General features: G+C 41.3%; 1 protein-coding gene across 1 annotated transcript in view; it reads right to left on the reverse strand.

Moving 5' to 3' along the window:
- The window catches only part of LOC140739776 (potassium/sodium hyperpolarization-activated cyclic nucleotide-gated channel 2-like), a 165255-nt gene that overhangs the window by 121951 nt on the left and 18438 nt on the right, over positions 1 to 24866 (reverse strand). The window contains exon 2 of the mRNA XM_073068285.1: positions 22950 to 23373. Coding sequence (XP_072924386.1) covers positions 22950 to 23373 — 424 coding nt within the window. The remainder of the gene's footprint in view (positions 1 to 22949; positions 23374 to 24866) is intronic.

Here is a 24866-nt window from a genome sequence, read left to right on the forward strand (position 1 = left end):
AGACTATGCACCCTCAATGTTGCTGTCACCCTAGTGTCTGACAAACATTAGTAATTATTTCAGGTGTGAATGTGCATGGATCATCCTGAAGTATCAGCCTTGGTGTGGTTTCAGAGCCAAAAATTAATGCAAGCCCTGATCTGGGTCTTTGAATACACTGCAACGCTAAGGAGGGAGGTCTACTTCAATGAATGGGTCTTTGATTAAGATGTAAATCCAAAGTTCTTTCGACCCCTTCAGGTGCATGTAATAGATCTTGTGGCTTTATTGGGAATGAATAGGAGGATTTACCTGTTCTATTGGCAAACTATTTATCCCTCAAACAAAAATGGTTGGTTTATCTAATGACTCTTTGTGCAGCCCTGCTGGATGCAAATTTGTTGTCATGTTTGCCTATATTGCAAGGGACTATATGTCAAAGTAATTCATTTCCTGTAGGTTCCTTTGGAGTATCCTGCATTGTGAAAGACTTGACAAGTTGCTTCTTTTTTCATTATATCATCTATATAAGAAAAAAATACTTTACAATGCAAACAAATTAAAAGAGTTATAATAAAAATACCAGTTATCTAATTTTACCAAATGGCAATAACATTATTTTTGGAAAGGTTTTTTTTTAAACTGAAAATTAACATAATTTTTCTGCTGAATGGCATTTCTGGATTACATTTAGTTGTTTGTCTCACTCCAATCAGGTCACAATGCAGCAAAGTCAATGCCATCCTATGTACTTGCAACAAAGGTATTCCGTCCCTCCTTATCTTTTTTTTTATCTGTCTGTAGCCTTTGGCAATAGTTGACCACACATCATCCTCCTCCAACGCCATTCCATTATCAACTACCTGGCTAAACCCTGTCATAGCAAGAGAGTTACCTGTAATGGCTTCTCTTTCTACAACAAAGACCCCCAGAATCCGCTCTTGGTCACTAATTTCACATCCAGATGTCTTTACTCAGCTTCATTTTTCCAGGGCTGCACTGACCAGTAGCGGAGCACATGCAGTTAAGTTGAGTGGAGGAAAGTTTAATGTACACGTCAGATGTAGCTTACTTTACACATAGTGTGGCAGGTGCATGGAACACACTGCCTGGGGTGGCGGTGGTTGAGGTTGATGCGATAGGGACATTTAAAAGACACTTCAGTAGGCACCTGGATGTAAGAAATATGGAGAGTTACGGGCTGTGTAGGAGGTATTGGTTAGATTGGTCATGGAGTAGGATTATATATGTAAGTCTGCACAACGTTGTGGGCCAAAGGACCTGCACTGTGTTGTACCATGTTCCATGTTCATTGTTCTAAAGTCAGCTGAAAGTATCATAGCTTCTGATGGCATCCAGATCTACTTCATTACAACCACTATAGGCTTTTCTGAAGCCTCCTGTCTAATTGTCAATCTATTTGTCCATCGTCACACATGAATTTCCTCCAATTAAATTTCTGGGATAATAACAGACTGATAAAAGCAGTTCAAATAGGCTAAAACTAGAGGGCATAGGTCAAGGGTGAAAGGTCAAACATCTAAGGGGATTCTGAGGGGGAATTTCTTCAGTCAGAGGGTGGTAAAAGTGTGGAATGAACTGCTGGCAGAAGTGGTAAATAGGAGTTTGATTGTAACATTTAAGCGTAGTTTGGACAAGTATGTCGATGGCAGGATTTGGGACAGGTCAACAGGATTAGTCAGAATAACAGTTGAGCACAGACTAGATGGGCCAAAGAGCCTGTTTCTGTACTGTAGTGATTTATGACTCAATGACTTGAAATAGATTTAGGTAATTATATATTTTGATACATTGAAGAAGGTGTTCTAAAGTAAAGATATTCATATATTTCACCATTGTTTTCAAATTTCTGTGTACCTTTGCTCTCATTATCTCTAACCATGCAACTATCTAAAGTATCCATGTTCATTCAGACCTAGTCTCCAGGTGGCAAATTAATTTATTTGCTCTGCTATTGGTGACAAGAGTTCAGTGATGGCCCAAGTGCCAAGGGAGAGACACAGACATGGACAGAGTAGTTCACTGCGCTTTAATAAGAATTGTACTGAACTAAATAAAATAATAAACTCTAGACTAACAGGCTGCTAACTAAAAACTCTGAAGTGAACTAAACATGAACAGTGCCACTGAGGCTCGAAAGAAGTAACCTTGAACTCGATTAAGGTCGTTTTTTTTAGCATCTGTCGAAATCGCTAATCTTCTTTTCCGGTAGAGGGAATAAGGGAAGCAGAAACTGTTGTCACTGTGCTTCGATCAAGACTTGACAAGGCTGAAGCAAAAGGAGGAGAGTTAAATACTAATACAATGCATGCCTTCTCACGAGTGTGATTACTGCTTTCTTTCAGCTGCCCGCCTGTAACTGCGCCCAGACCCTGTGGCAGTTGTTACAGTGACCCTCCCTAGGTGCAGCTCCCGAGGTGCTAGAGGCCTGTGCCTGCTGCAAGTCCCGGATGAGAGACTTGTCCAAGACGTGTCAACCTGGAACCCAAGAATGTTCTTCTAGACCATAACCCCCACCCCCAATCAACGAGGTACTGGATGCTACCTCACACCCAGCAAGATGCCAGGAGGTGCTGCACTGAATAGAGCAGGGACCCATCCATCAAGTAGGAAGGAGGGAGAAGGGGTGACCTGACCAAGAGAGGGAGGAAGTCACCAGCTTGAGCTGGGAAACATGGAACACTTCATGGTGAACCTTCATGGATGATGGTAGGTGCAGCCTATAGGAGGCTCTGTTGATGGCCTTCTCCACAACGAATGGCCCCATGTAGCCTGGGGCCAACTGGTGGCTCTCTACTCTGAATGGAAGATGCCTTAATGCCAGCCAGACTTTTCCCCTGACTTGAAAGGCCTCACCCGTTGGCGGAAGCAATCAGCCTGCCGAGCATATTGTTTCTGGGTGCGCTGCAGAGAATCCTCGGCCCATCTCCACATGTGCTTACAGAGCTCATCGTGCAGAGAACAACTGGACAGCAAAGATGCATACATCAGGATGCTCTTTATTGACTACAGTTTGACATTCAATACTATCATCTCCTCAAAACCAATCAATAAGCTTCAAGACGTTGGCCTCAATATCTCTTTGCAATTGAATCCTTGACATCCTCACTTGCAAACCCCAGTCGGTTCAGATTGGTAACACCTTCTTCTCCACGATCTCCATCAGCACAGGTACACCGTAAGGCTGTGTGCTTATTGATGCACTATCAATAACTCCAAAAGACTGGAAGTAGAGTAAATACTGAAAGGCTTTTATTAGCAGTAAAACGGAGCACCTCCATACCGGATGACTGCCCTGGACTGTGGGAGGAGCAGTGACACAATCACCTTTATCCAGGGGTCTGTGGGAGGAGCCACAGGAGCAGTCAGCAGAGGGGCGTGTCCAGACAGGTATACATGGTTTACCACACTTATCCCCCCGCTCTACTCACTTTACACTTATGACTGTGTGGCTAAACACAGCTCCAAAACCAAATTTAGTTTGCTGACAGCACCACTGTCATAGTCCGAATCAAAGATGGTAATGAAACAGCATATAGGAAGGAAATTGAAAATCTGGCTCAGTGGTGTCACAACAACAACCTCTTACTCAATGTCAACAAGACCAATGAGCTGATTATTGACACCAGGTCTGTGAGTCAGTTCTCATCAGGGGATCAGGGATGGAGAGGATCAACAAATTTAAATTCCTCGGTGTTATCATTTCAGAGGACCTGTCATGGACCCAGCAAGTAAATGTGAAGAAAACATGGCAGGATCTCTACTTCCTTGGGAAATGCAATGATTCAGTACGGCTTCTACAACATTGACAAACTTTTATTTATTGGTGGAGAGTATAGTGAATGGCTGAATTACAGCCTGGTGTTGGAACACCAATGCCCTTGAACGGAAAATCTAACAAAAAGTAGTGGATTCAGCCCATTCCAACAAGGGTAAAGTCCTGTCCACCACTGAGCACATCTACACGGAGCACTGTCGCGGGAAGGCAGCATCCATCTTCTTGCTGGCGTGACTTCAGTGATGGCGCAAGTGCAGAGGGAGAGACAGACTGAACATTTCACTAGCCTTTAATAAGAACTGTACTGAACTTAAAGAAAGGAATAACTGCCACTGTAGTGAAGCAGTTGGCGTGAAACTATGAGAGCTCGCGATATCCGACATCATCTGTAAAGCGTCTGTACATCCTCTCCATGGAATGCATGGGTTTTCTTCAAGCACACTGGTTTCCTCCCACAATCCAAAGACGTACCAGTAGGTTAATTGGTTATTTTAATACTGTCCCGTGGCTAGGCTAATGTTAAATCAGGTGTTGCTGGGCGGGATGGCTCAAAGGGCAGGGAGGACCTACTCCGTGCTGACCCTCAATAGATAAATAAATAGGCTAACAGGGCAAAACTCTCAAATTAGCTAAACACTAATACCATCACTGTGGCTGGAAAGCAGTGGCCTTGAACTAAATTAATACAGCGTCTGTCAAAGTCACTAATCTTCTTTCCCAGAACATGGATCAAGGCAAGCAGGTTGCTTTGTTATTGCTGCATTACGATCAGGTCTTGACAAGGCTGAAGCAAATGGAAGAGCAAAATACCAATACAGATGATGCACCATCAATAACTCTCTGAGACGTGAGGCGAGATATCGGCTTTTATTGACTGGAAGAAAGAACAAGCAGCAATTGACCACCATGCTACATCCTGGAGACTGAGAGGCAGGTCTCAGGCCCCAATCGCCTTTATACCGGGGTCTGTGGGAGGAGCCACGGTCAGTGGGAGGAGCCACAGGAGCAGTCAGCGGGGTGGGGGGGCGTGTCCAGACAGGTATATGTAGTTCACCACAACAGAGAAATCCTAATAGGCTGGAGAGCGTGCATCCTCACGTACGCGATTGCCACCTTCTTTCAGCTGTCCATCTGGACCCGGCGGCAGTGTCCTCAGTTGTGACCATTGGCAGCTGTCATCTCAGTAGTTAGTCTATAAAGCTCTGGAATTCTTTAACCTGACCATCTCTCTTATAGGGTAATGCTTAAAATCTTTCCAATGGACCAATGGTCATTTGCCTTTGTACCAATTTATGTGGGTCAGTGCCAAACTTTATAAAACTCCACTGAAGCTTTCTTTTTGTTTTGATACGTCAATGACAATCTGTAATTGCAAGTTGTAATTGTCTTAAAAAGTGATTTCTATGCATCACATTTTATTGTATATTTATCAGTGTACTGACCTGGAATTTACAGTCAGCAGAGAAGTATTGGTGCTTAAACCTAATCGCAGGAAACTGCCTACAAAGATACAGCAAAATCTGGGGCGTGTAATGTGTTGGTGTGGTCAAAATCAGCGAGAGGAGTTCCCTGCTAACCTGCTACTGTCATCTCATCAAGTTGTCTGAGCAAAACAAATCACTTTAAAGATTAATTACAGGTAGCAAACATGGAAGAAAATATTTACATAAATTTTTAAACATTCCATAAAAGCTGTAGAAAGACAAGAGCATATATGTAAGATTAAAATAATATCTGAAATATTGTAAGCAAACATTATTAAATCTTTTAGAAATATAAAGTGCATTATATTTTTAAATACCTAAGTATAGAAATACATACACAAAACATTATGTTAATCAACCAACTGAGTATGCAAAACAATAAAAGTTTGGTACAGCTCCAATAACTAAGTTACACTTTGCAATAATATATTTTCAGGACAATTTACATAAAACTAGTTCAGAAATACCTGAATCTCTCACCAATCCAATGCAACTACTTTTTCTTGATTGTAGTGGCAGTGATTTTAAAACAACTTTACTGTGAATGCACTTTGAAAAGTGTAGATTGCATCTTTGGGATTTCCACTTCAATTTATGCACAGAGATCTCAAAGATGTCATTGCATCGCTTCAGAATCAGAAGCAGGTTTAATATCACCGGCACATGTTGTGAATTTGTTGTGTAGCGGCAGCAGTACAGTGCAACGCAAAATAAAAAATAATAAATTACAAAAAGAAAAAAATATATCGACATGTAAATTAAATATACAGCGCAAAAAGAGAGCAAAACATAGTGAGGTAGTGTACATGGATTCATTGTCCATGATGGAGCTGCCTGAGTTTACAACATTTAAGCTCTTTTACAACCTTCTGCAGCTATTTCACAATAACTGCAATCACAAAGTTTCTGTAATCTCTTGTGCTGTTTTCCACCACATACTGCTCACGTGACAAGAAAGTTCTCGGAATGTAAGTAAGTATTAGACATGTAACTTAGTTATAAGTGCATTTCACTTTAATTAAATATATTTATCAGCATTAGTATTTCACACAGAAAATCTTTGCTTGCAATAATATTTCTACAGAACTATATCTAAAGGATATATTTTGATGAGGACATTGCCTTAAATGAAAGTAGAGCTGACTAAATGTGTAAAAAAAAGATGAAGAAAAACCAATAATTTATTTGTCTTTTGTGATCAATAAACTCAAAGACTAAGTCTTGACCAGTTGACAAATTCACAAGGTTGACTTAGATAGTCTATATGGAAGCAAATCGGTTCCAGTTCTGCACTTCAGGAAAGGATTTGGAATGGATTCTGGACTAAGAAATATTTGCCATTCCTTCACAGTTTGCATGAGTCAAATCCAACTCCCTAATTAACAACAGCAGGAGAGCAGTTTCAATACTTGGGCTGCAATGATCTAAAAACTCACCTCAACACCAACTCTTCAATAAATGCTGGGGAAAAGCAATAAATGCTGGCTTCATCTGTGATCCTCACATTTATTAAATGGGTAAAATAATAAATTATGTTGCTATGTTTTCAATAAATATCAATAGCCTCAACTACCTGATGACTCTTTAATACCCCTGCACTTTTAGAGTAAAATTTAGTCCCTCAATAAAGTGGTAGAATGCAATCTAAAATTTATCTATGAGTAAAACCTCTTCAATTGTCCTCAATCCCCTCTGCAAAATCTTCAAAGTAGAAAAATATCAAACTAATAGGTTGGACAAAACAAAATAGTGCTCTTCAGTTGAAAATAGTTGTGTAGGCCTTGGATGCAAAACCCTAATTAAAGGATATACTACCTATTTACAATTAAAAACCAACTTTGCAATTCCTGCAATTTGCAATTCCCAGAAGTCTGGTCAATCTAATTTGAAATGTAATTATTAATTACTGCTAAATTTGCGTTTATACTTCTGTTCCATCTCTGAGGTTATGTTTTCCATTACAGCTAAACTCACTGACGTCAATTCAAGGCCTGTGCTGATCTTTGGCTGAGTTTGACAAGTTACACATAGAGAATAAATTGAAGGACAACTTCCTTATATCTATAGGTTATTGAAATATTTAGCCATATTTCTCATTTGTGTTTATTAGAAAACAATTAGACCATGGTCTGGCCTATCTACTTTGATTGCCTCAGACGGTACTGGAAAGCTTCATCTGTTGTGAATTCAGCTACCTATGTTCTTTGAAAATAGGAACAGCTGTATTAGTTAAATAATAAAGTAATTCAACTCATTCAGAACGCACAGCTAGGTTTTTACCTAAAACCAGGAAACATATCACTCCCATCCTACCTACTCAGCACTGGCTTCCTGCATCTTTTAGATCTGATTTTAAAATTCTTACTTGACGTTAAAGCTCTTAATAGGACCGAAGTACATCACATAATTATTTTCATTTTATAATCCTGCTCGAACTCTCAGATCTTCTTCCACTGGTCACTTAAACTTAAGCACTCTCCCTCGTAAGATAATTGGCAAGTTAGCTTTTTAGAATGACAGTCCTAAACAGTGGAAATCAATACTTAAAACTATAAAGGATGCAGACTCAGTTTATTTTTTATTCCATTTTATTTTCATTTCACTTTATCCCATTGTAAAGCCCTTTGAACTATATCATCTGTATGCTCTACAAATACATTATTATTATTATTACATAATAGCTCAAGCTGGTAAAAACTGAGGTACGGGCATAGCCAAGCACTCTCATTTCTCAATTGTTAGGAACTTCAGACTTTTCCAGTGGGGTTTAGTATTGTGGCTTTCTGAAGATTTACATAAATATTGTAATGTGGGGCTAATTGTTTAATACTATTATGTAAATATTGTAACTTTGGGGTAATACCAACTGTAGATATTAGTATTGATGTTATAATATTGTGTGTGTGTGTGTGTGTGTGTGTGTGTGTGTGTGTGTGTGTGTGTGTGTGTGTGTGTGTGTGTGTGTGTGTGTGTGTGTGTGTGTGTGTGTGTGTGTGTGTGTGTGTGTGTGTGTGTGTGTATGTGTGTGTGTGCGCACGCCCTTAACTCCTGGTGGAGTCGTCGGGACGCCATCATGACAAGCCTTTTGCACCGATCTTTTTGGTGATTGCTCATCATATGGCGTGTCTTGGGCATCTGAAACCTGGTGGAGCCCATTCCTCTCCAGGTTTTTTTTTTACGAGGTCGACTTGCTAGCTCGACACTCAACCCAGGCACGAATGGAGAGTGTGCAAGGGAGCCAGCCGGATTCGAACTCGGGTCCTCTCGCCCTCAAGTCCAATGCTGATGCCACCACGCCACCAGCCGGATAATATTATACATATTATTATGATTATTATTATTAGCTGCACAGTAAGAGGCCACCTTACCAATAAGACCGGGATAAACAGGCTGAGAAGCAGCTTCCTTGATTCCTTTGTCAATATTGGAATCGAACATATAGGTCTGTAATGAAGGTTGTATATCATTCCAAGGTTCTGACCTAGCTGGTCATGGGTGTTCAGTTATAAGCTCTGAGACTAAGATAAATGAACTGAGTGAGAAAATGGACTTGATGCATAGGATCGGTCATGATTTTATTTAAGATGGAGTAAACTCCAAGAACCATGATTCCCAATTGTTATTTTCTCATATTTTCATTTGATTAAGGAATAAAACTGAAGATCTGGATTCAACACCAGGGCAAAGAGGAGGAAGATGAAGAAGTAAAACAAGATCTTATGATTTCTCTACAGCATGTACAAGTATCATATACAAGCGTCAGGGTGCTCAATCATCCTTCTGGAACTTGGCACCATCTGCTAAAGTCCCACTGCATATCATCCCAGGAAACCTGATAGGATCATCTATTTGTCAGTGATTTCTCAGGTGACCATATTTCATAATACTTATTAACCAAATGCAAAACAAAATATCCCAGGATTTCCATATATAAGAGTTACAATTACTTAAATATCAATTTTCCACATGATGATGCATGCTATGCAATGTTTAATAATTGAAGACAACTATTAATATTATATTTCTTATATGGACAGACAGAGATGGCGAACCTTAATTGCTGCTCTAAACGGCAGTGGTGTAACAGGCAGTAAATAAGCAATTTCTTATACTGTATATGAAAAAAATCGCCGGGTGAATATACCAATATTTCTTCCACAGCCCCTCCCCCAACTAAATCTTCTGATTTTTACAAAATGAACACTTTAATATCTGAATGTCAGCTACTACTTAAATCTACAATAAAAAATAAAAAGCTCCTGTTTAGACAGTTAATGATCTGTTCTATTATGATTCAATAAAACACAACGAGAAGATGAAGAAATTAAATTGCTATGGATAATCGATCTTTCATTTACTTTCTATGTTTCTGGATGAATAAGTATAATTGTCAACAAATGTTCTGTGACTGGTGTTTCCCACTACAGGTCATGTGTCTTCAACTCTCTTTTCAAATTTTGTAGACATTAAATGGACAATGTTTCAGATTTTGGGGGTGCTTCTCCCAGCTTTGAAGACCAATCTTGCTGATTTGAAGCTTCAAAGTTCCAAGTTTGACAGACAAAAATGTCTGAGTAGTTATTAATATGTTTAAATGTCTCTGCCATTCACATACATTTAACATATAGAACATAGAATAGTACAGCACAGTACAGGCCCTTTGGCCCACAATGCTGTGCCAACCCTTAAATCCTGCCTCCCATATAACCCCCCACCTTAAATTCCTCCATATACCTATTAAAGCTATTAATATTGAAATAATTAAAAATTACAAGATATATTTCTATAAATTATTTTTAAACATTTGAAACCAATATAAGCAATTAAAGACATTAAAAGAAATTATTTAAAAAATAACTTTCTTTTCCATTTGAAGAGAAATGGACAATGTATCAGGTCAAGACCCTTCACCAGTCCTGATTGCTTGGTATCAAGTGGCTGTGCCCGGTGTATCAAGGCTGGGTGTGTCTGCACCCATGCCAACCCCACCCCGTCACTCCTTCTCTGCCATCTGTTAGACACCCCTCCCATGGTGCTCCATCCTTACCATTCTCAACATCCTTTGCTCCCACCGGATTTACAAACTTACTCTCTGCTCCACGTTGACACATATAGTACTGCACCGAAGTCTCCAACACCCTGGCTATATTTATGTGCCCAATCCTATTGCACAGTACTGTATGTAATCAAGCCCAAGCAACATGGGTTGGTAACGTAGTTTGAGGGGGGGAGTATTGAGCAGGCAATTAGGTAGGAGTTCTCCTCCCATTTTCTTCAATTAAAGTTTTGTTCCCCACTGGAAGTCTTCAACTTAATAGCTGATCTGAAATAAATTACTTCTGTCAATGCACCAAGCTCTTAGCTCTGACCTATACAATCGGCCTCAGTGTTTTTGTTCATGTCTCTGGAGTACGACTTGAAATAACAACCTTCTGACTAGGAAATAAAAGTGATAACCAGCTGAGCCTGCTGATTCATTGCATTCATAGCTAATTCAAATAAAGGTGAATGTACCTTACTTAAATAATGTGTTGACTTAATACTTCTAATTATTTCTAGGTATTTTTGTATGTTTATAATACATAGTTTTTAAATGTTGCTAATTTTATATTTTTAAATGTTCCAAGTTTTTAAATGTCTCAAAGCATCAGAAGGGTTTAAAATTGTTAAAGGTAATGTCAGGTTTGCGAAAAAAGATGAGCTGCATTCTGGCTTTGCCTTCTGTTGGCCAGAGGCATTTTAGAGATGTTATTTCATTTATTTACTTAATAAATGGGTCAGCCTTCCCTCGATACAACACAAAGTGGAATTAGGCGCAAACTATAGGAATACCATTGAAACTGATTTCTACATTTATACCTTAGATATCCTAAGAAGTTAAATGAATCAATAAGCATACCGAACAGTGGGCTGCATTTTTACTCAGGCTTTTATTTACGATCGGGAAATTTGATTTACTGTAATAATATTTTAACTTTGACGTACAGGTTACTGATGAGATCACACTTGTAGTATTATGCACAGTTTTAATCTCCCACCTATAGGAAGGATGTCATTAAGCTGGAAAGGATGCATAAAGGATATTACTTGAACAGGAGGAATTACGTTATAAGAGGAAGCTACAGTAGATCGGCTGGGAATATTTTTCCCTGAAGCACAAAACACTAAGGTGAATAGTCACTGTCTCTTTGCTAGGGTAAAGGAGTCTAAAACTAGAGGGTACAGGTTTAAGGTGAGGGAGGAAAGAGTTTCAAGTAACTTTAGGAACAACTTTTTAGTCCAAACAAAATGGTAGAGTTGGGTACAGTTGTGATTCTTAAAGGACAAGGTATATGGATAGGGAAGATTTAGAACAGGGGTTCCCAACCCGGGGTCCACAGGCCCCTGGCTTAAAGGTATAGTCCATTGGCATAAAAATGGTTGGGCTTAGAGGGATATTGGCCAAATGCAGGCAAATGGGATGAGCTCAGGTGAAGAATATAGTTGGCATGGATGTGTTAGGCCAAAGAGCCTGGTTCAATGCAAGAAAAAGGATAATCAGCCTTTTAAATCTGGGACAGATTTGGTAATACAAGTTAAAAAGTGTTTTTATTATAGGATTTCAAAGACGAATAACATTATCTGAGAGATTACATGAATCTGGTGAGGTAGATGAAAGAATGCAATTCAAAACAAAAACTAGGGGCTCTATGTATTTTGCAACAATATGGTACACTCTGTGTGAAATATAAAATATAGACAGTTTATGAGAATAATGTAGGGATAGTAAACTAAGTTTTTATTTTACAAAGCAATATTTAACTCAATTAAATATTGATTTGTAAAATCAACAGTTATATACAGACCCCCAAACAGTAGTAAGGATGCACCCCACAAATTACAACAGGAGATAGAAAAGGCATGTCAAAAGGCCAATGTTACAATAGTCATGGGGGATTTCAATACACAGATAGATTGGGAAAATCAAGTTAGTGCAGGATTCCAAGAAGGAGTATTTCTAGAACACCTATAAGATCAAACACGAGGAAATCGGCAGATGCTGGAAATTCAAACAACAACACACACAAAATGCTGGTGGAACACAGCAGGCCAGGCAGCATCTATAGTGAGAAGTGCTGTTGACATTTCAGGCCGAGACCCTTCATCAGGACTAACCGAAAGGAAAGATAGTAAGAGATTTGAAAGTAGTGGGGGGAGGGGGAAATGAGAAATGATTGGAGAAGACCAGAGGGGGAAGGGTGAAGCTAAGAGCTGGAAAGGTGATTGGCGAAAGTGATACAGAGCTGGAGAAGGGAAAGGATCATGGGACGGGAAGCCTCAGGAGAAAGAAAGGAGGGGGGGGGGGGAGCACCAGAGGGAGATGGAGAACAGGCAAACAACTAAATATGTCAGGGATGGGGTAAGAAGGGGAGGAGGGGCATTAACGGAAGTTAGAGAAGTCAATGCTCATGCCATCAGGTTGGAGGCTACCCAGCCGGTATATAAGGTGTTGTTCCTCCAACCTGAGTTTGGATTCATTTTGACAATAGAGGAGGCCATGGATAGGCGTATCAGAATGGGAAGGGGACGTGGAATTAAAATGCGTGGTCACTGGGAGATCCTGCTTTTTCTGGCGGACCGAGCGTAGGTGTTCAATGAAACGGTCTCCCAGTCTGCGTCGGGTCTCACCAATATATAAAAGGCCACACCAGGAGCACCGGACGCAGTATACCACACCAGCCGACTCACAGGTGAAGCGTCGCCTCACCTGGAAGGACTGTCTGGGGCCCTGAATGGTGGTGAGGGAGGAAGTGTAAGGGCAGGTGTAGCACTTGTTCCATTTACAAGGATAAGTGCCAGGAGGGAGATCGGTGGGAAGGGATGGGAGGGGGATGAGTGGACAAGGGAGTCGCGTAGGGAGCGATCCCTGTGAAAAGCAGAAAGAGGGGGGGATGGAAAAACGTCTTTGGTAGTGGGATCCTGTTGGAGGTGGCGGAAGTTACGGAGAATTATACGTTGGACCTGGAGGCTGGTGGATAGGCCGTCTCCAGAGATGGAGACAGAAAGATCAAGAAAGGGGAGGGAGGTGTCGGAAATGGACCAGGTAAATTTGAGGGCAGGGTGAAAGTTGGTGGCAAAGTTAATGAAGTCGACGAGCTCAGCATGCGTGCAAGAGGCAGCGCCAATGCAGTCGTCGATGTAGCGAAGGAAAAGAGGGGGATGGATACCGGTATAGACTTGGAACATGTACTGTTCCACAAAGCCAACAAAAAGGGAGTCGCGTAGGGAGCGATCCCTGCAAAAAGCAGAAGGGGGGGGGGGGGGGGAGGGAAAATTCTGTTTGGTAGTGGGATCCCGTTGGAGGTGGCGGAAGCATAACTGGGACCCATACGGGTGCCCATGGCTACACCCTTGGTTTGGAGGAAGTGGGAGGAGCCAAAGGAGAAATTATTGAGAGTAAGAACTAATTCCGCTAGACGGAGGAGAGTGGTGGTAGAGGGGAATTGGTTAGGTCTGGAATCCAAAAAAAAGCGAAGAGCTTCGAGACCATCTTGGTGGGGGATGGAGGTATATAGGGACTGGACATCCATGGTGAAAATAAGACGGTGGGGGCCAGGGAACTTAAAATCATTGAAAAAATTCAAAGCATGAGAAGTGTCACAAACATAGGTGGGAAGTGATTGAACAAGGGGGGATAAGACAGTGTCAAGGTATGCAGAAATGAGTTCAGTGGGGCAGGAGCAAGCTGAGACAATAGGTCTACCTGGACAGGCAGGTTTGTGGATCTTGGGTAGGAGGTAGAAACGGGAAGTGCGGGGTGTGGGAACTATGAGGTTTGTGGCAGTGGATGGGAGATCCCCAGAGCTGATAAGGTTGGTGATGGTATAGGAGACAATGGCCTGGTGCTCCTTAGTGGGGTCATGATCAAGGGGTAAATAAGAGGAGGTATCAGAGAGTTGTCGCTGTCCCTCGGCCAGGTAGAGGTCAGTACGCCAGACAACAACAGCTCCCCCCTTATCAGCAGGTTTTATAGTGAGGTCGAGATTGGTGCGGAGGGAGCGGAGAGCAGAGCGTTCGGAAGGAGTGAGGTTGGAATTGGAACTGGATGTGGTGAAGTCAAGACGGTTGATGTCCCGTCGGCAATTAGCAATAAAGAGATCCACAGCAGGCAGAAGACCAGAGCGGGGTGTCCATGAAGAGGAGGAGGGTTGAAGACGGGAGAAGGGGTCATTGGTGGGGGTAGGAGAGTCCTTGTCAAAGAAGTAAGCTCGGAGACGGAGCCAGCGGAAGAAGAGTTCAGCATCATGGCGTACGCGGAACTCACTGAGGTGTGGGAGAAGGGGGACAAAGCTGAGGCCCTTACTGAGGACAGAGCACTCTGCCTCAGAGAGTTGAAGGTCAGAGGGAATGGTAAAGACCTGGCACGGATGAGAGATGGGATCAGAGGGGGGAGGGAGGCTGGTAGTGTCAGTGGAGAGGGAAGGGTTGGGATGAGAGGAAGATGGAGCCTCTGAGGGCCCAGGAGCTGACGATGGGATCTGAGGGAGAGGGGATTGCATAGTGGTGGTGGGGGGAAGGGGAGACGGGAGTCACAATCGCAGCATTTGAAGACCCGGCCTGGAGTTCAAGGCTGGAGTCGCAGTCGGTGGTTGCGCAATCGCTTTGAAGCTGTCCATGGTCGTTGGAACCCGCGTTGATGGTGCTGGAGTCCGGATTTTCAAAATGCCCTGGGTCGCTGGGGCAGCCAAGATCGACTACCGGGGCCGGGGACGCGATACGAAGACCATGCTCTGGGGTCTGCAGATGGAAGATCTTGCGATCCTTGCAGGATGTCATAAAGTCAAAGAAACGGCCCCGGCTGTCAAAATTTACCTGGTCTATTTCTGACACCTCCCTCCCCTTTCTTGATCTTTCTGTCTCCATCTCTGGAGATGGCCTATCTACTGATATCTACTATAAGCCTACAGACTGTCACAGCTACCTGGACTATTCCTCTTCCCACCCTGTCTCTTGCAAAAAGGCTATCCCCTTCTCACAATTCCTCCGTCTCCGCCGCATCTGCTCTCAGGATGAGGCTTTTCATTCCAGGACGAAGGAGATGTCTTCCTTTTTTAAATAAAGGGGCTTCCCTTCGTCCACCATCAACTCTGCTCTGAAACGCATCTCTCCCATTTCCCGCACATCTGCCCTCACCCCATCCACCCGCCATCCCACTCCGGATAGGGTTCCCCTTGTCGTTACCTACCACCCCACCAGCCTCCAGGTCCAACGTATAATTCTCCGTAACTTCCGCCACCTCCAACGGGATCCCACTACCAAACACATTTTTCCCTCCCCCCCTTTCTGCTTTTTGCAGGGATCGCTCCCTACGCGACTCCCCTGTCCACTCGTCCCCCTCCCATCCCTTCCCACCGATCTCCCTCCTGGCACTTATCCTTGTAAACGGAACAAGTGCTACACCTGCCCTTACACTTCCTCCCTCACCACCATTCAGGGCCCCAGACAGTCCTTCCAGGTGAGGCGACACTTCACCTGTGAGTCGGCTGGTATGGTATACTGCGTCCGGGGCTCCCGGTGTGGCCTTTCATATATTGGTGAGACCCAACGCAGACTGGGAGACCGTTTTGCTGAACACCTACGCTCGGTCCGCCAGAAAAAGCAGGATCTCCCAGTGACCACGCATTTTAATTCCACGTCCCATTCCCATTCTGATATGTCTATCCATGGCTTCTTCTAATGTCAAAATGAATCCAAACTCAGGTTGGAGGAACAACACCTTATATACCGGCTGGGTAGCCTCCAACCTGATGGCATGAACATTGACTTCTCTAACTTCTGTTAATGCCCCTCCTCCCCTTCTTACCCCATCCCTGACATATTTAGTTGTTTGCCTGTTCTCCATCTCCCTCTGGTGCTCCCCCCCCTCCTTTCTTTCTCCTGAGGCCTCCGGTCCCATGATCCTTTCCCTTCTCCAGATCTGTATCACTTTCGCCAATCACCTTTGCAGCTCTTAGCTTCATCCCACCCCCTCCGGTCTTCTCCTATCATTTTGCATTTCCCCCTCCCCCCACTACTTTCAAATCTCTTACTATCTTTCCTTTCGGTTAGTCCTGACGAAGGGTCTCGGCCCGAAACGTCAACAGCGCTTCTCCCTATAGATGCTGCCTGGCCTGCTGTGTTCCACCAGCATTTTGTGTGTGCTGTTGTTACGCCTATAAGATGGCTTTTTAAGAGCAACTTATGGTAGGGCCCACGAGGGAATCAGCTATTCTGGATTGGGTGTTGTGCAATGAACCAGAATTGATTAGAGAGCTAAAGATTTTTAAAAAAAACCCTTAGAGGCCAGTGATCATAATATGATAGAATTCTCTCTGAAATTTGAGAAAGGGAAGCTAAAGTCAGATGCATCTGTATTACACTGGTGTAAAGAGAATTACAGAGGCATGAAGAAGAGTTGGAATGGTAAAGAACACTGGCAGGGATGACAGCAGAGCAGCAATGGCTGGAATTTCTGGAAGCAATTTGGAAGGCACAGATTATATACATTCCAAAGAGGAAGAAGTATTCTAAAGGCAAATTGACACAACCTTGGCTAATAAGTGAAGTCAAAACCAACATAAAACCATAGAGAGGCATATAAAAATTAATGGGAAGTTAGTTGGGAAGATATTAAAAACCAACAGAAGGCAACTAAAAAAGTCATGAAGATGGAAAAAATGGAATACAAAAGCTAGCTAATAATATTATAAAGGATACTAAAAGTTTCTTCAGACACATAAACTGTAAAAGTGAGGCAAGAGTGGACATTGGACCACTGGAGATGTAGTAATGAGGGAACAAGGAAATGGCAGATAAACTGAAAAAGTATTTTGCATCAGTCCTCACTATGGAAAACACTAGCAGTATACTGGAAGCTCCAGGGTGTCGGGGGTCAGAAGTGTGTGAAGTTGCCATTACTAGGGAGAAAGTTAATGGGAAACAAAGGTCTGAAGATAGTTGAGTCACTTGGACCAGATGATGTACATTACAGGGTTCTGAAAGAGATGGATGAAGAGATTGTGGAGGAATTAATAATGATCTTTCAAGTATCACTAGATTCTGGAATGGTTCCGGAAGATTGGAAAATTGCAAATGTCACTCCACTCATCCAGAAAGGAGAGAGGCAGAGGAAAGGAAACTTCAGGCCAGTTAGTCTGACCTCAGTGGTTGGGAAGATGTTGTAGTCAATTATTAGGGGTGAGGTCTCAGGGTACTTGGAAGTACATGATAAGATAAGCCACAGTCAGCACGGTTTCCTCAAGAGAATATCTAGTCTGACAAATCTGTTGGAATTCTTTGAAGAAATAACAAGCAGGATAGACAAAGGAGAATCGGTTGATGTTGTGGACTTACACTTTCAGAAGGCCTTTGACAAGTGCCACAGCAAGTTAAGAGCCCATTGTATTACAGGAAATATTCTTGCATGGATAAAACAGTGGTTGGTTGGCAGGAGGCAGGATGGGAATAAAGAGAGCCTTTTTTGGCTGCTGTTGACTAATGGTGTTCCACAGGGGTCTGCGTTAGGATCGCTTCTTCAATGTTATATCAATGACTTAGATGACAGAATTGATGGCTCTGTTGCAAAGTTTGCAGACAATACAAAGATAGGTGGAGGAGCACGCACTTTTGAGGAAGCAGAAAGGTTCTAGAAGGACTTCAGCAGATCAGGAGAATGGGCGAAGAAGTGCCAAATGGAATACAGTGTCAGGAAGTGTATGGTCATGCACTTTAGTAGAAGAAATCAAAGGGTAGAATATGTTTTAAATGCAGAGAAAATTCAAAAATCTGAGGTGAAAATCTGAAGAGTCTTTGTATAGGATTCCATAAAGGTTAACTTGCAGGTTGAGCCTGTGGTGAGAAAGCCATATGTGATACTAGCGTTCATTTCAAGAGGATCAGAATGTAAGAGCAAGGACGTAATGTTGAGGCTTTATAAAGCACTGGTGAAGTCTCACTTGGAGAACTGTGAGCAGTTTTGGGACCCTTTTCTTAGAAAGGATGTGCTGACACTGGAGATGGTTCAAAGGAGATTCACAAAAATGATTCCAGAATTGAGCAGCTCGTCATATGAAGAGCATTTGACGGCTCTGGGCATGTATTTAGAAATGGAAGTTGTGGCACAGAGAACATGAAACAAACGTAACTTTGCATATCGTGCTAGTATTCTACCAATTGCCTGAACAACTCCTAATTTAACCTAGAGTTCAAACTAAATTCATAATCAACTTGAAGAAATAACAAGAGATTCTGCAGATGCTGGAAATCCAAAGCAACGCACACAAGCTAATAGAGGAACTCTGCAGGCCAGGCAGCATCTATGGAAATGAATAAACAGTCGACATTTAGGGGCCAAGTAACTGACAAAATCAATGTGTTACCATGAACACAAACCAATATTCTCCTCATAGTATTCATGCCAATATAAAAAATATAGTAATATAGCTCAGAAGATCGTCATTTGGGTCTTTGTTTTCCTTTTTTCAAGGAAATCTATGCTGATCTTAAGCATAAACATAAAGAAAATAAAATTACACTGCATGGAAAATGTAAAAAATAGAATGGTTTTGTTACTAGTTGACAGAGTAAATTATTAATATTATAAATATAATTTTAAAACTCTACATCTTAAGCACAAGTACTTGCTAAACAAAATTCTAAAGTTGTCTCCGTGGTTTTTATGGCTTACGCCATAGTGCTTTAGATATAGTGTTGGATACTGCTAGATTCAGAAATACTGCATTGATTAGATAATATCTATGAGCATACTGTATAATATAAAGAAAGGCGAAGCAGAACAGACATTTAAGACATTATTTAGGTAACACTGATTTACATAGCACTTTTCAAAATCTGAAAATCGCAAATTGTCTTAAAGCAAGCGTTGTATACATTTCTTGAAATAGTGTCATTTCTGTAATGTAGGAAACAGCAGCAAAAGTGCTCAGAGCAAGGTCTCACATTATGCATGGAAGAGATGATCTGATCATTTGATTTAGTGAGATTGCGGTAACAGAAAGTATTTCCTCTGAAATGTCCGATCTTCTCTCAATTTTTCAGAATCTTTTCTATCCATTTGAGATGGAAAAATGTCTCACTTTAATTTGAAAGATGACATTTTCAACTATGCAGCACTCTACGAAGTTTAAAGTCTACAGTACACCATGTATTCAAGTTTCTAAACTACACTTAAAACAATAATGTTTTAAGAAATAACCAAGAGTTATTATTTCTTTACTTCATATATTAACACTCTCTTTTGCCTTTTAACTTAAACCTTCCTGCCTCCCCCTCTATTATAGGCCTTTCCATTCATTTTCTTCTGCCCTCTGATGTTTTGTTTGCATCTTAAAACTTCTTCATCTACTGAAACATTAATATTGTTCCACACAGACCTGCTAAATATTTCAACATTTGCTTTTCATGCCACTAACCATGTATTCCTTAACACAAAAATGCTGGACATCCAAAGCACACACACAAAATGCTGGAGGAACTCAGCAGGTCAGACAGCATCCATGGAAATTAATGAACAGTCGATGCTTTGGGACTTCAGAAAGGGGGAAGACGCCAGAATAAGAAGATGGGGGGAGGGGGAAGGTGGTAGGTGAAACCAGGTGGGTAGGAATGGTAAAGGGCATAAGAGAGGATGGAAACAGATGGGAGAGGAGAGTGGACCATAGGAGAAAGGGAAGGAGTAGGAGACTCTGGGGGGGGGGGGGCGCGTTATAAGCAGGTGAGAAGAGGAAAGAGGTCAGGGTGGGAAATAGAAGGACAGGAGAGGGGAGATAGATTTTTTTCAGCAGAAGAAGAAATTGATATTCTTACAATCAGGTTGTAGGCTACCCAGTTGGAAAATAAGGAGTCGCTCTTTCACCCTGAGAGCAGTTTCATCACGGCAGGAGATGACTGACATCTCTGAACGTGAATGTTTGGCCACAAGGAAGTTCTGCTTTTCGCAGATGGAGCAGAGGTGCTTGGCAAAGTGAATTTTACAATGGGACTCACCAGTGTAGAGGAGGCTGCATCGGGAGCACCTGGCACAATAGACAACACCAGCAGATTCACAGATGAAGTGTTGCCTCACTTAGAAGGACTGTCTGGGGCCCTGAATGGAGGTGAGGAAGGAAGTGAATGGGCAGGTGTAGCATTTTGACTGTTTGCAGAGATAAGTGCTGGGAGGGAGATAAGTGGGGAGGGACAAATTGTCAAGGGAATCACGGAGGGACCTATCCATGTGGAAAGCAGGGAGAGGGAGGGTAAAGATATGCTTGCTGGTAGTTAGTTCATGATTGCTGCTGCCTTTATCTAAATCTCATCCATTCCCAGAACATCTGTGCTCACCCTATCTTCCCACCACCTTAACAGTGATAGTTCCTCTTGTCCTGACCTACCAGCCCATGAGCCTCTCCATCCAACACATCATTCTCCACAATTTCCACCATTTATAAATGGATCCTACCACCAAAAGTAGCTTTACTTCCCCACCCCCCCCCCCCACTCTCTATTTTCCACAGGGATTGCCCCCTCCATGATTCCCTTGTCCATTTGTCCCACCCCAACTAATCTCTCTCCCGGCACTTATTCCTGCAAGCGGCCAAAATGCTACACCGGCCCATTCACTTTTCCCTCATCCCCATTCAGGGCCCCAAACAGTCCTTCCAGGTGAGGCAACACTTCACCCTGTGAATTTGCTGGGGTTGTCTATTGTGTCCAGTGTCCCTCCTCTACATCAGTGAGAACCATCATAGATTGGGGAATCACTTTGTTGAGCACCTCTACTCCATCCGCTATAAGCAGAACTTTCCAGTGAAATTGTAATTCCAATTCCTATTGCAAAATGTCGGTCCATGGCCTCCTCTTGTGCCATGATGAGGCCACCTTTAGAGTAGAGGAGCAACACCTTTTATTTCATCAGTGTAGCCTCCAAACTGATGGAATGAACATTGACTTCCCCTTCTGGATAAAAAAAATAATTCCCTTGCCCTCCTCTCTTCTTCTATTTCCCATTCTGGCATCTTACTTCTTCTCGCCTGTGTATCATCGCCCTCCCCAGGTCCCCTCTTCCTTCCCTTTCTCCTATGATCCACTTCCTACTCTTTTCAGATTTCTTCCTCTCCGGCGATTTACCTTTCCTACCCACCTGGCTTCACTTACCACCTTTTAGCTACCCTCCTTCCCCTCTTCCAAAATATTATTCTTGCATCTCCCCCATTCCTCTTCTGTCCTGATGAAGGGTCTGGGCCCAAAATGTCAGCTGTTTATTCATTTCCGTAGATACTGCCTGACCTGCTGAGTTCCGCCAGCATTTTGTGTGCGTTGCTTTGGATTCTTTAGTCACAAAGGCCAAGCAATGATTCAGCATTTGCCCTTTTTAATGAATTTTATATTTATTAGGTCACTTACGCAAAAAGTTCATGCATATTTCTAAATTATTGTATGGGCAGATTTGTAATGAGCAGCGCAGTTATTTCAGGCAGTCACCGGTGTTGGGTAACAAAGTGCCCCAACAAAATGTAGTTATGAGTTTGTCTTACGTTGATTAGTTTTCCTCCCTGCTAACATACATTTTTAATGTCTACTATAATGTGTTGGCGTGTGGCCTAGTGGGCAAGGCATCAGACCAGTAACCTGAAGGTCACTGGTTCGAGCCTCAGCTGAGGCATCATGTTTGTGTCCTTGAGCAAGGCACTTAACAGCACATTGCCCTGCGACGTCACCTGTGCCAAGCTGCATGGGTCCCTTCCCTTGGACAACATCGGTGGCGTGGAGAGGGGAAGGCCTGCAGCTTGGGCAACTGCAGGTCTCCCATACAACCCTGCCCAGGCCTGCGCCCTGGAAACTCCAAGTGCAGATCCATGGTCTCTCGAGACCGACGGATAACACCACCATAATGGCGACTTGAACAAACCAATGCCGCTGCTGGTGACACACAGGTAGTTATCCTTGTATGACAAGCCATCCAATCAAACCAGCAATAGCTTTCCAAAAAGTGGAAGAAATATATTCAATCCTTTATTACCAACTAGCAAAACATACAGTGGAGAAGTGATGAAACTTATGAAACTAAAACTAGCGATATTAAACATACTTAAGTAGATTTAAGTAATTTCAAATATAATTAAGTCAAGATAAGCGGTCAGCAAAAGATGTGATGTCCAGCGGTCCCATCACTAAACTGCCGAGAACAAAGCTTTACTACATAACTAAAACCTTTGCTTTTACCACACCCACATGACTAGTTGCCATAAAAAAACATAATGAACGTGCATCACAGAATCCCATGCAGATAGAAAACAGGTGCATGGCTCCTACAGCCTATAATGAAAAGTTTGTACTATTGAATATCCATTCCATCAAGCTTAAGTTGCTGTAGTTGTAGTTACGTATGAAAACTGAAACAAATGAGCTGTAGTTATGTATGAAAACTGGAACATATGAACTAAAGTTATGTTTGAAAACCAGAACATATGAGCTAAAGTTATGTATGAAAACTGAAATATATGAGCTGTCGTTATGTATGAAAACTGGAACATATGAACTAAAGTTAAGTTTGAAAACCGGAACATATGAACTAAAGTTCTGTTTGAAAACCAGAACATATGAGCTAAAGTTATGTATGAAAACTGAAACATATGAGCTGAAAAGAATTCAATTGAAAATAGTCTTACCTCCTCCCATTGATGGATGTACCTAATTAGTCTTGAAAGCCTCAGTAATCGTAGAAGGCTGAGAATTTTTGTAAAACGTACAATCCGTAGAGCTCGGGCTGTTTTATAAACTTCTGAGTCAATTCCTTTTTCTACTATCAAAAATATATAATCCACAGGGATTGAGGAGATAAAGTCGACAATAAACCAGCTTTTTAAATATGTCTTCTTAATTTTCTGTGGATCCAGTATGATCTCAGTGTTATCTTCTATAACAATTCCAGTCCTGAAGTTTAAGACTAAATCCATAAGGAAGAAGGTGTCAGACACAACATTAAAGATAATCCAAGGGGTTGTGGTTTCTTCCTTGAAAAAAGTGATTCCTACTGGGATAATTATGAGATTTCCAACCATAAACAACAACATTGTGAAATCCCAGTAAAACCTGTAAAGGAAAAATAAAAATATAAATAAAAGCCTTAAAAAAATCAAACCATGGTATCCTTTTAAAATCTCAACATTAGGAATAGAAAATCTGTAAATATGCATTTGAGAATCATTGAATCTCATAACTTTAACTTTTAAAAAATTGATGATAATAATCATATTTTAGAAAATCTATAATTCCACTATATTAATAAAAATTGTTCTATACCCATCCTTTTGGTAATGGAAATAAACTAGTCGAGATTGTATATAGTTTGATTTCCACTTTAACCTCTTTAAGCTACTTGGTTGATCATTCCAAAATAAGTTACCTTTCAAATAAAAAGTATCTTATGCTGAAGTCATTATTTAATTTTCCTTCCCCCTATTTTAAACTTGAATCTCATGTTCTATTGGCCTGACTGACAGAATAATATTTAATCTAATTTGTTTTTGTCATTTAATATTTTCAAAAACACACGAGATCTCACTTTAACCATCTTTTCTCTGGACTGCTGAGGTCAAGGTTCTCAAATATTCCATTTTGGCATTGTCTTGTTACTCCTCACTAGACTCCCTCAAGGACACATTCCTTACAGACTGTAGTGAAAGAATTGTATACCATATTTTAAATGAAGTCTGTGCTTTTTATTATTAAACCTCACCATAACCTCTTTGGATTTAATTGCATGATGTTCAATCTTTGTTCCAAATGGAATATTTGCATTGCTGGTATTACATTTCATTTACTACTTGGCCTTTATAATCACACAATAAATCTCATTCCTTCCATAAACTCTCCATTTTGAGTACAAATATAAAAAAGCTCACAACATATTTCTGCATTCTAGCCACTTATATTAGTGAGAAACACAATTGATTAGTAATAGCAGATCATTTGGACTACGTTACTAAATTTTAAGAAAGGAAATATGTCTTCTCACTGTATCTCATTCAATCACCCTCCTTTATGATGCTAGAGTAAAGAGCTATAGGTATTGTGGAAGCAACCATTTTGTATCAAACCCTTTGCTATGACAACGTGTGATTTTACCTGTGATATAAGTAATGGCAAAGACTGCCCACATTCTAGATGACCAAAATTACCTGCAGGAAAATGAATCTCACAGTTGTAATGGTGACATATATGTACTTTGATAATAACATTTACCTTAAATTTACCTTTTAAGAATTCTAAATCACTGTCACAATGAGAATTGAGATAAACCATTAGGTGTAAGAGATTATTCTATAAAAATCAGAGGTATAAATACATCTACCTTGATAAATTACCTGGCATAAAATAATTATCATAGACTGAATGCAATAAATCCAGAAAATCATTTTCAAAATATGATTATGTTTTAGAAAGTTCATTTATTGCTTTAATAAAAATGCCCACTTTAAGTGGCATACATAAATTTTCCTCTGAATAAAGGACTTGTGAATGCAGATGAATAATCACCTGCAAGGCCATGTTATTTCATTAACACTAGTTCTACAGGTAGAACT

Source organism: Hemitrygon akajei, chromosome 16 (genome assembly GCF_048418815.1).
Source record: "Hemitrygon akajei chromosome 16, sHemAka1.3, whole genome shotgun sequence".
Taxonomy (NCBI): domain Eukaryota; kingdom Metazoa; phylum Chordata; class Chondrichthyes; order Myliobatiformes; family Dasyatidae; genus Hemitrygon; species Hemitrygon akajei.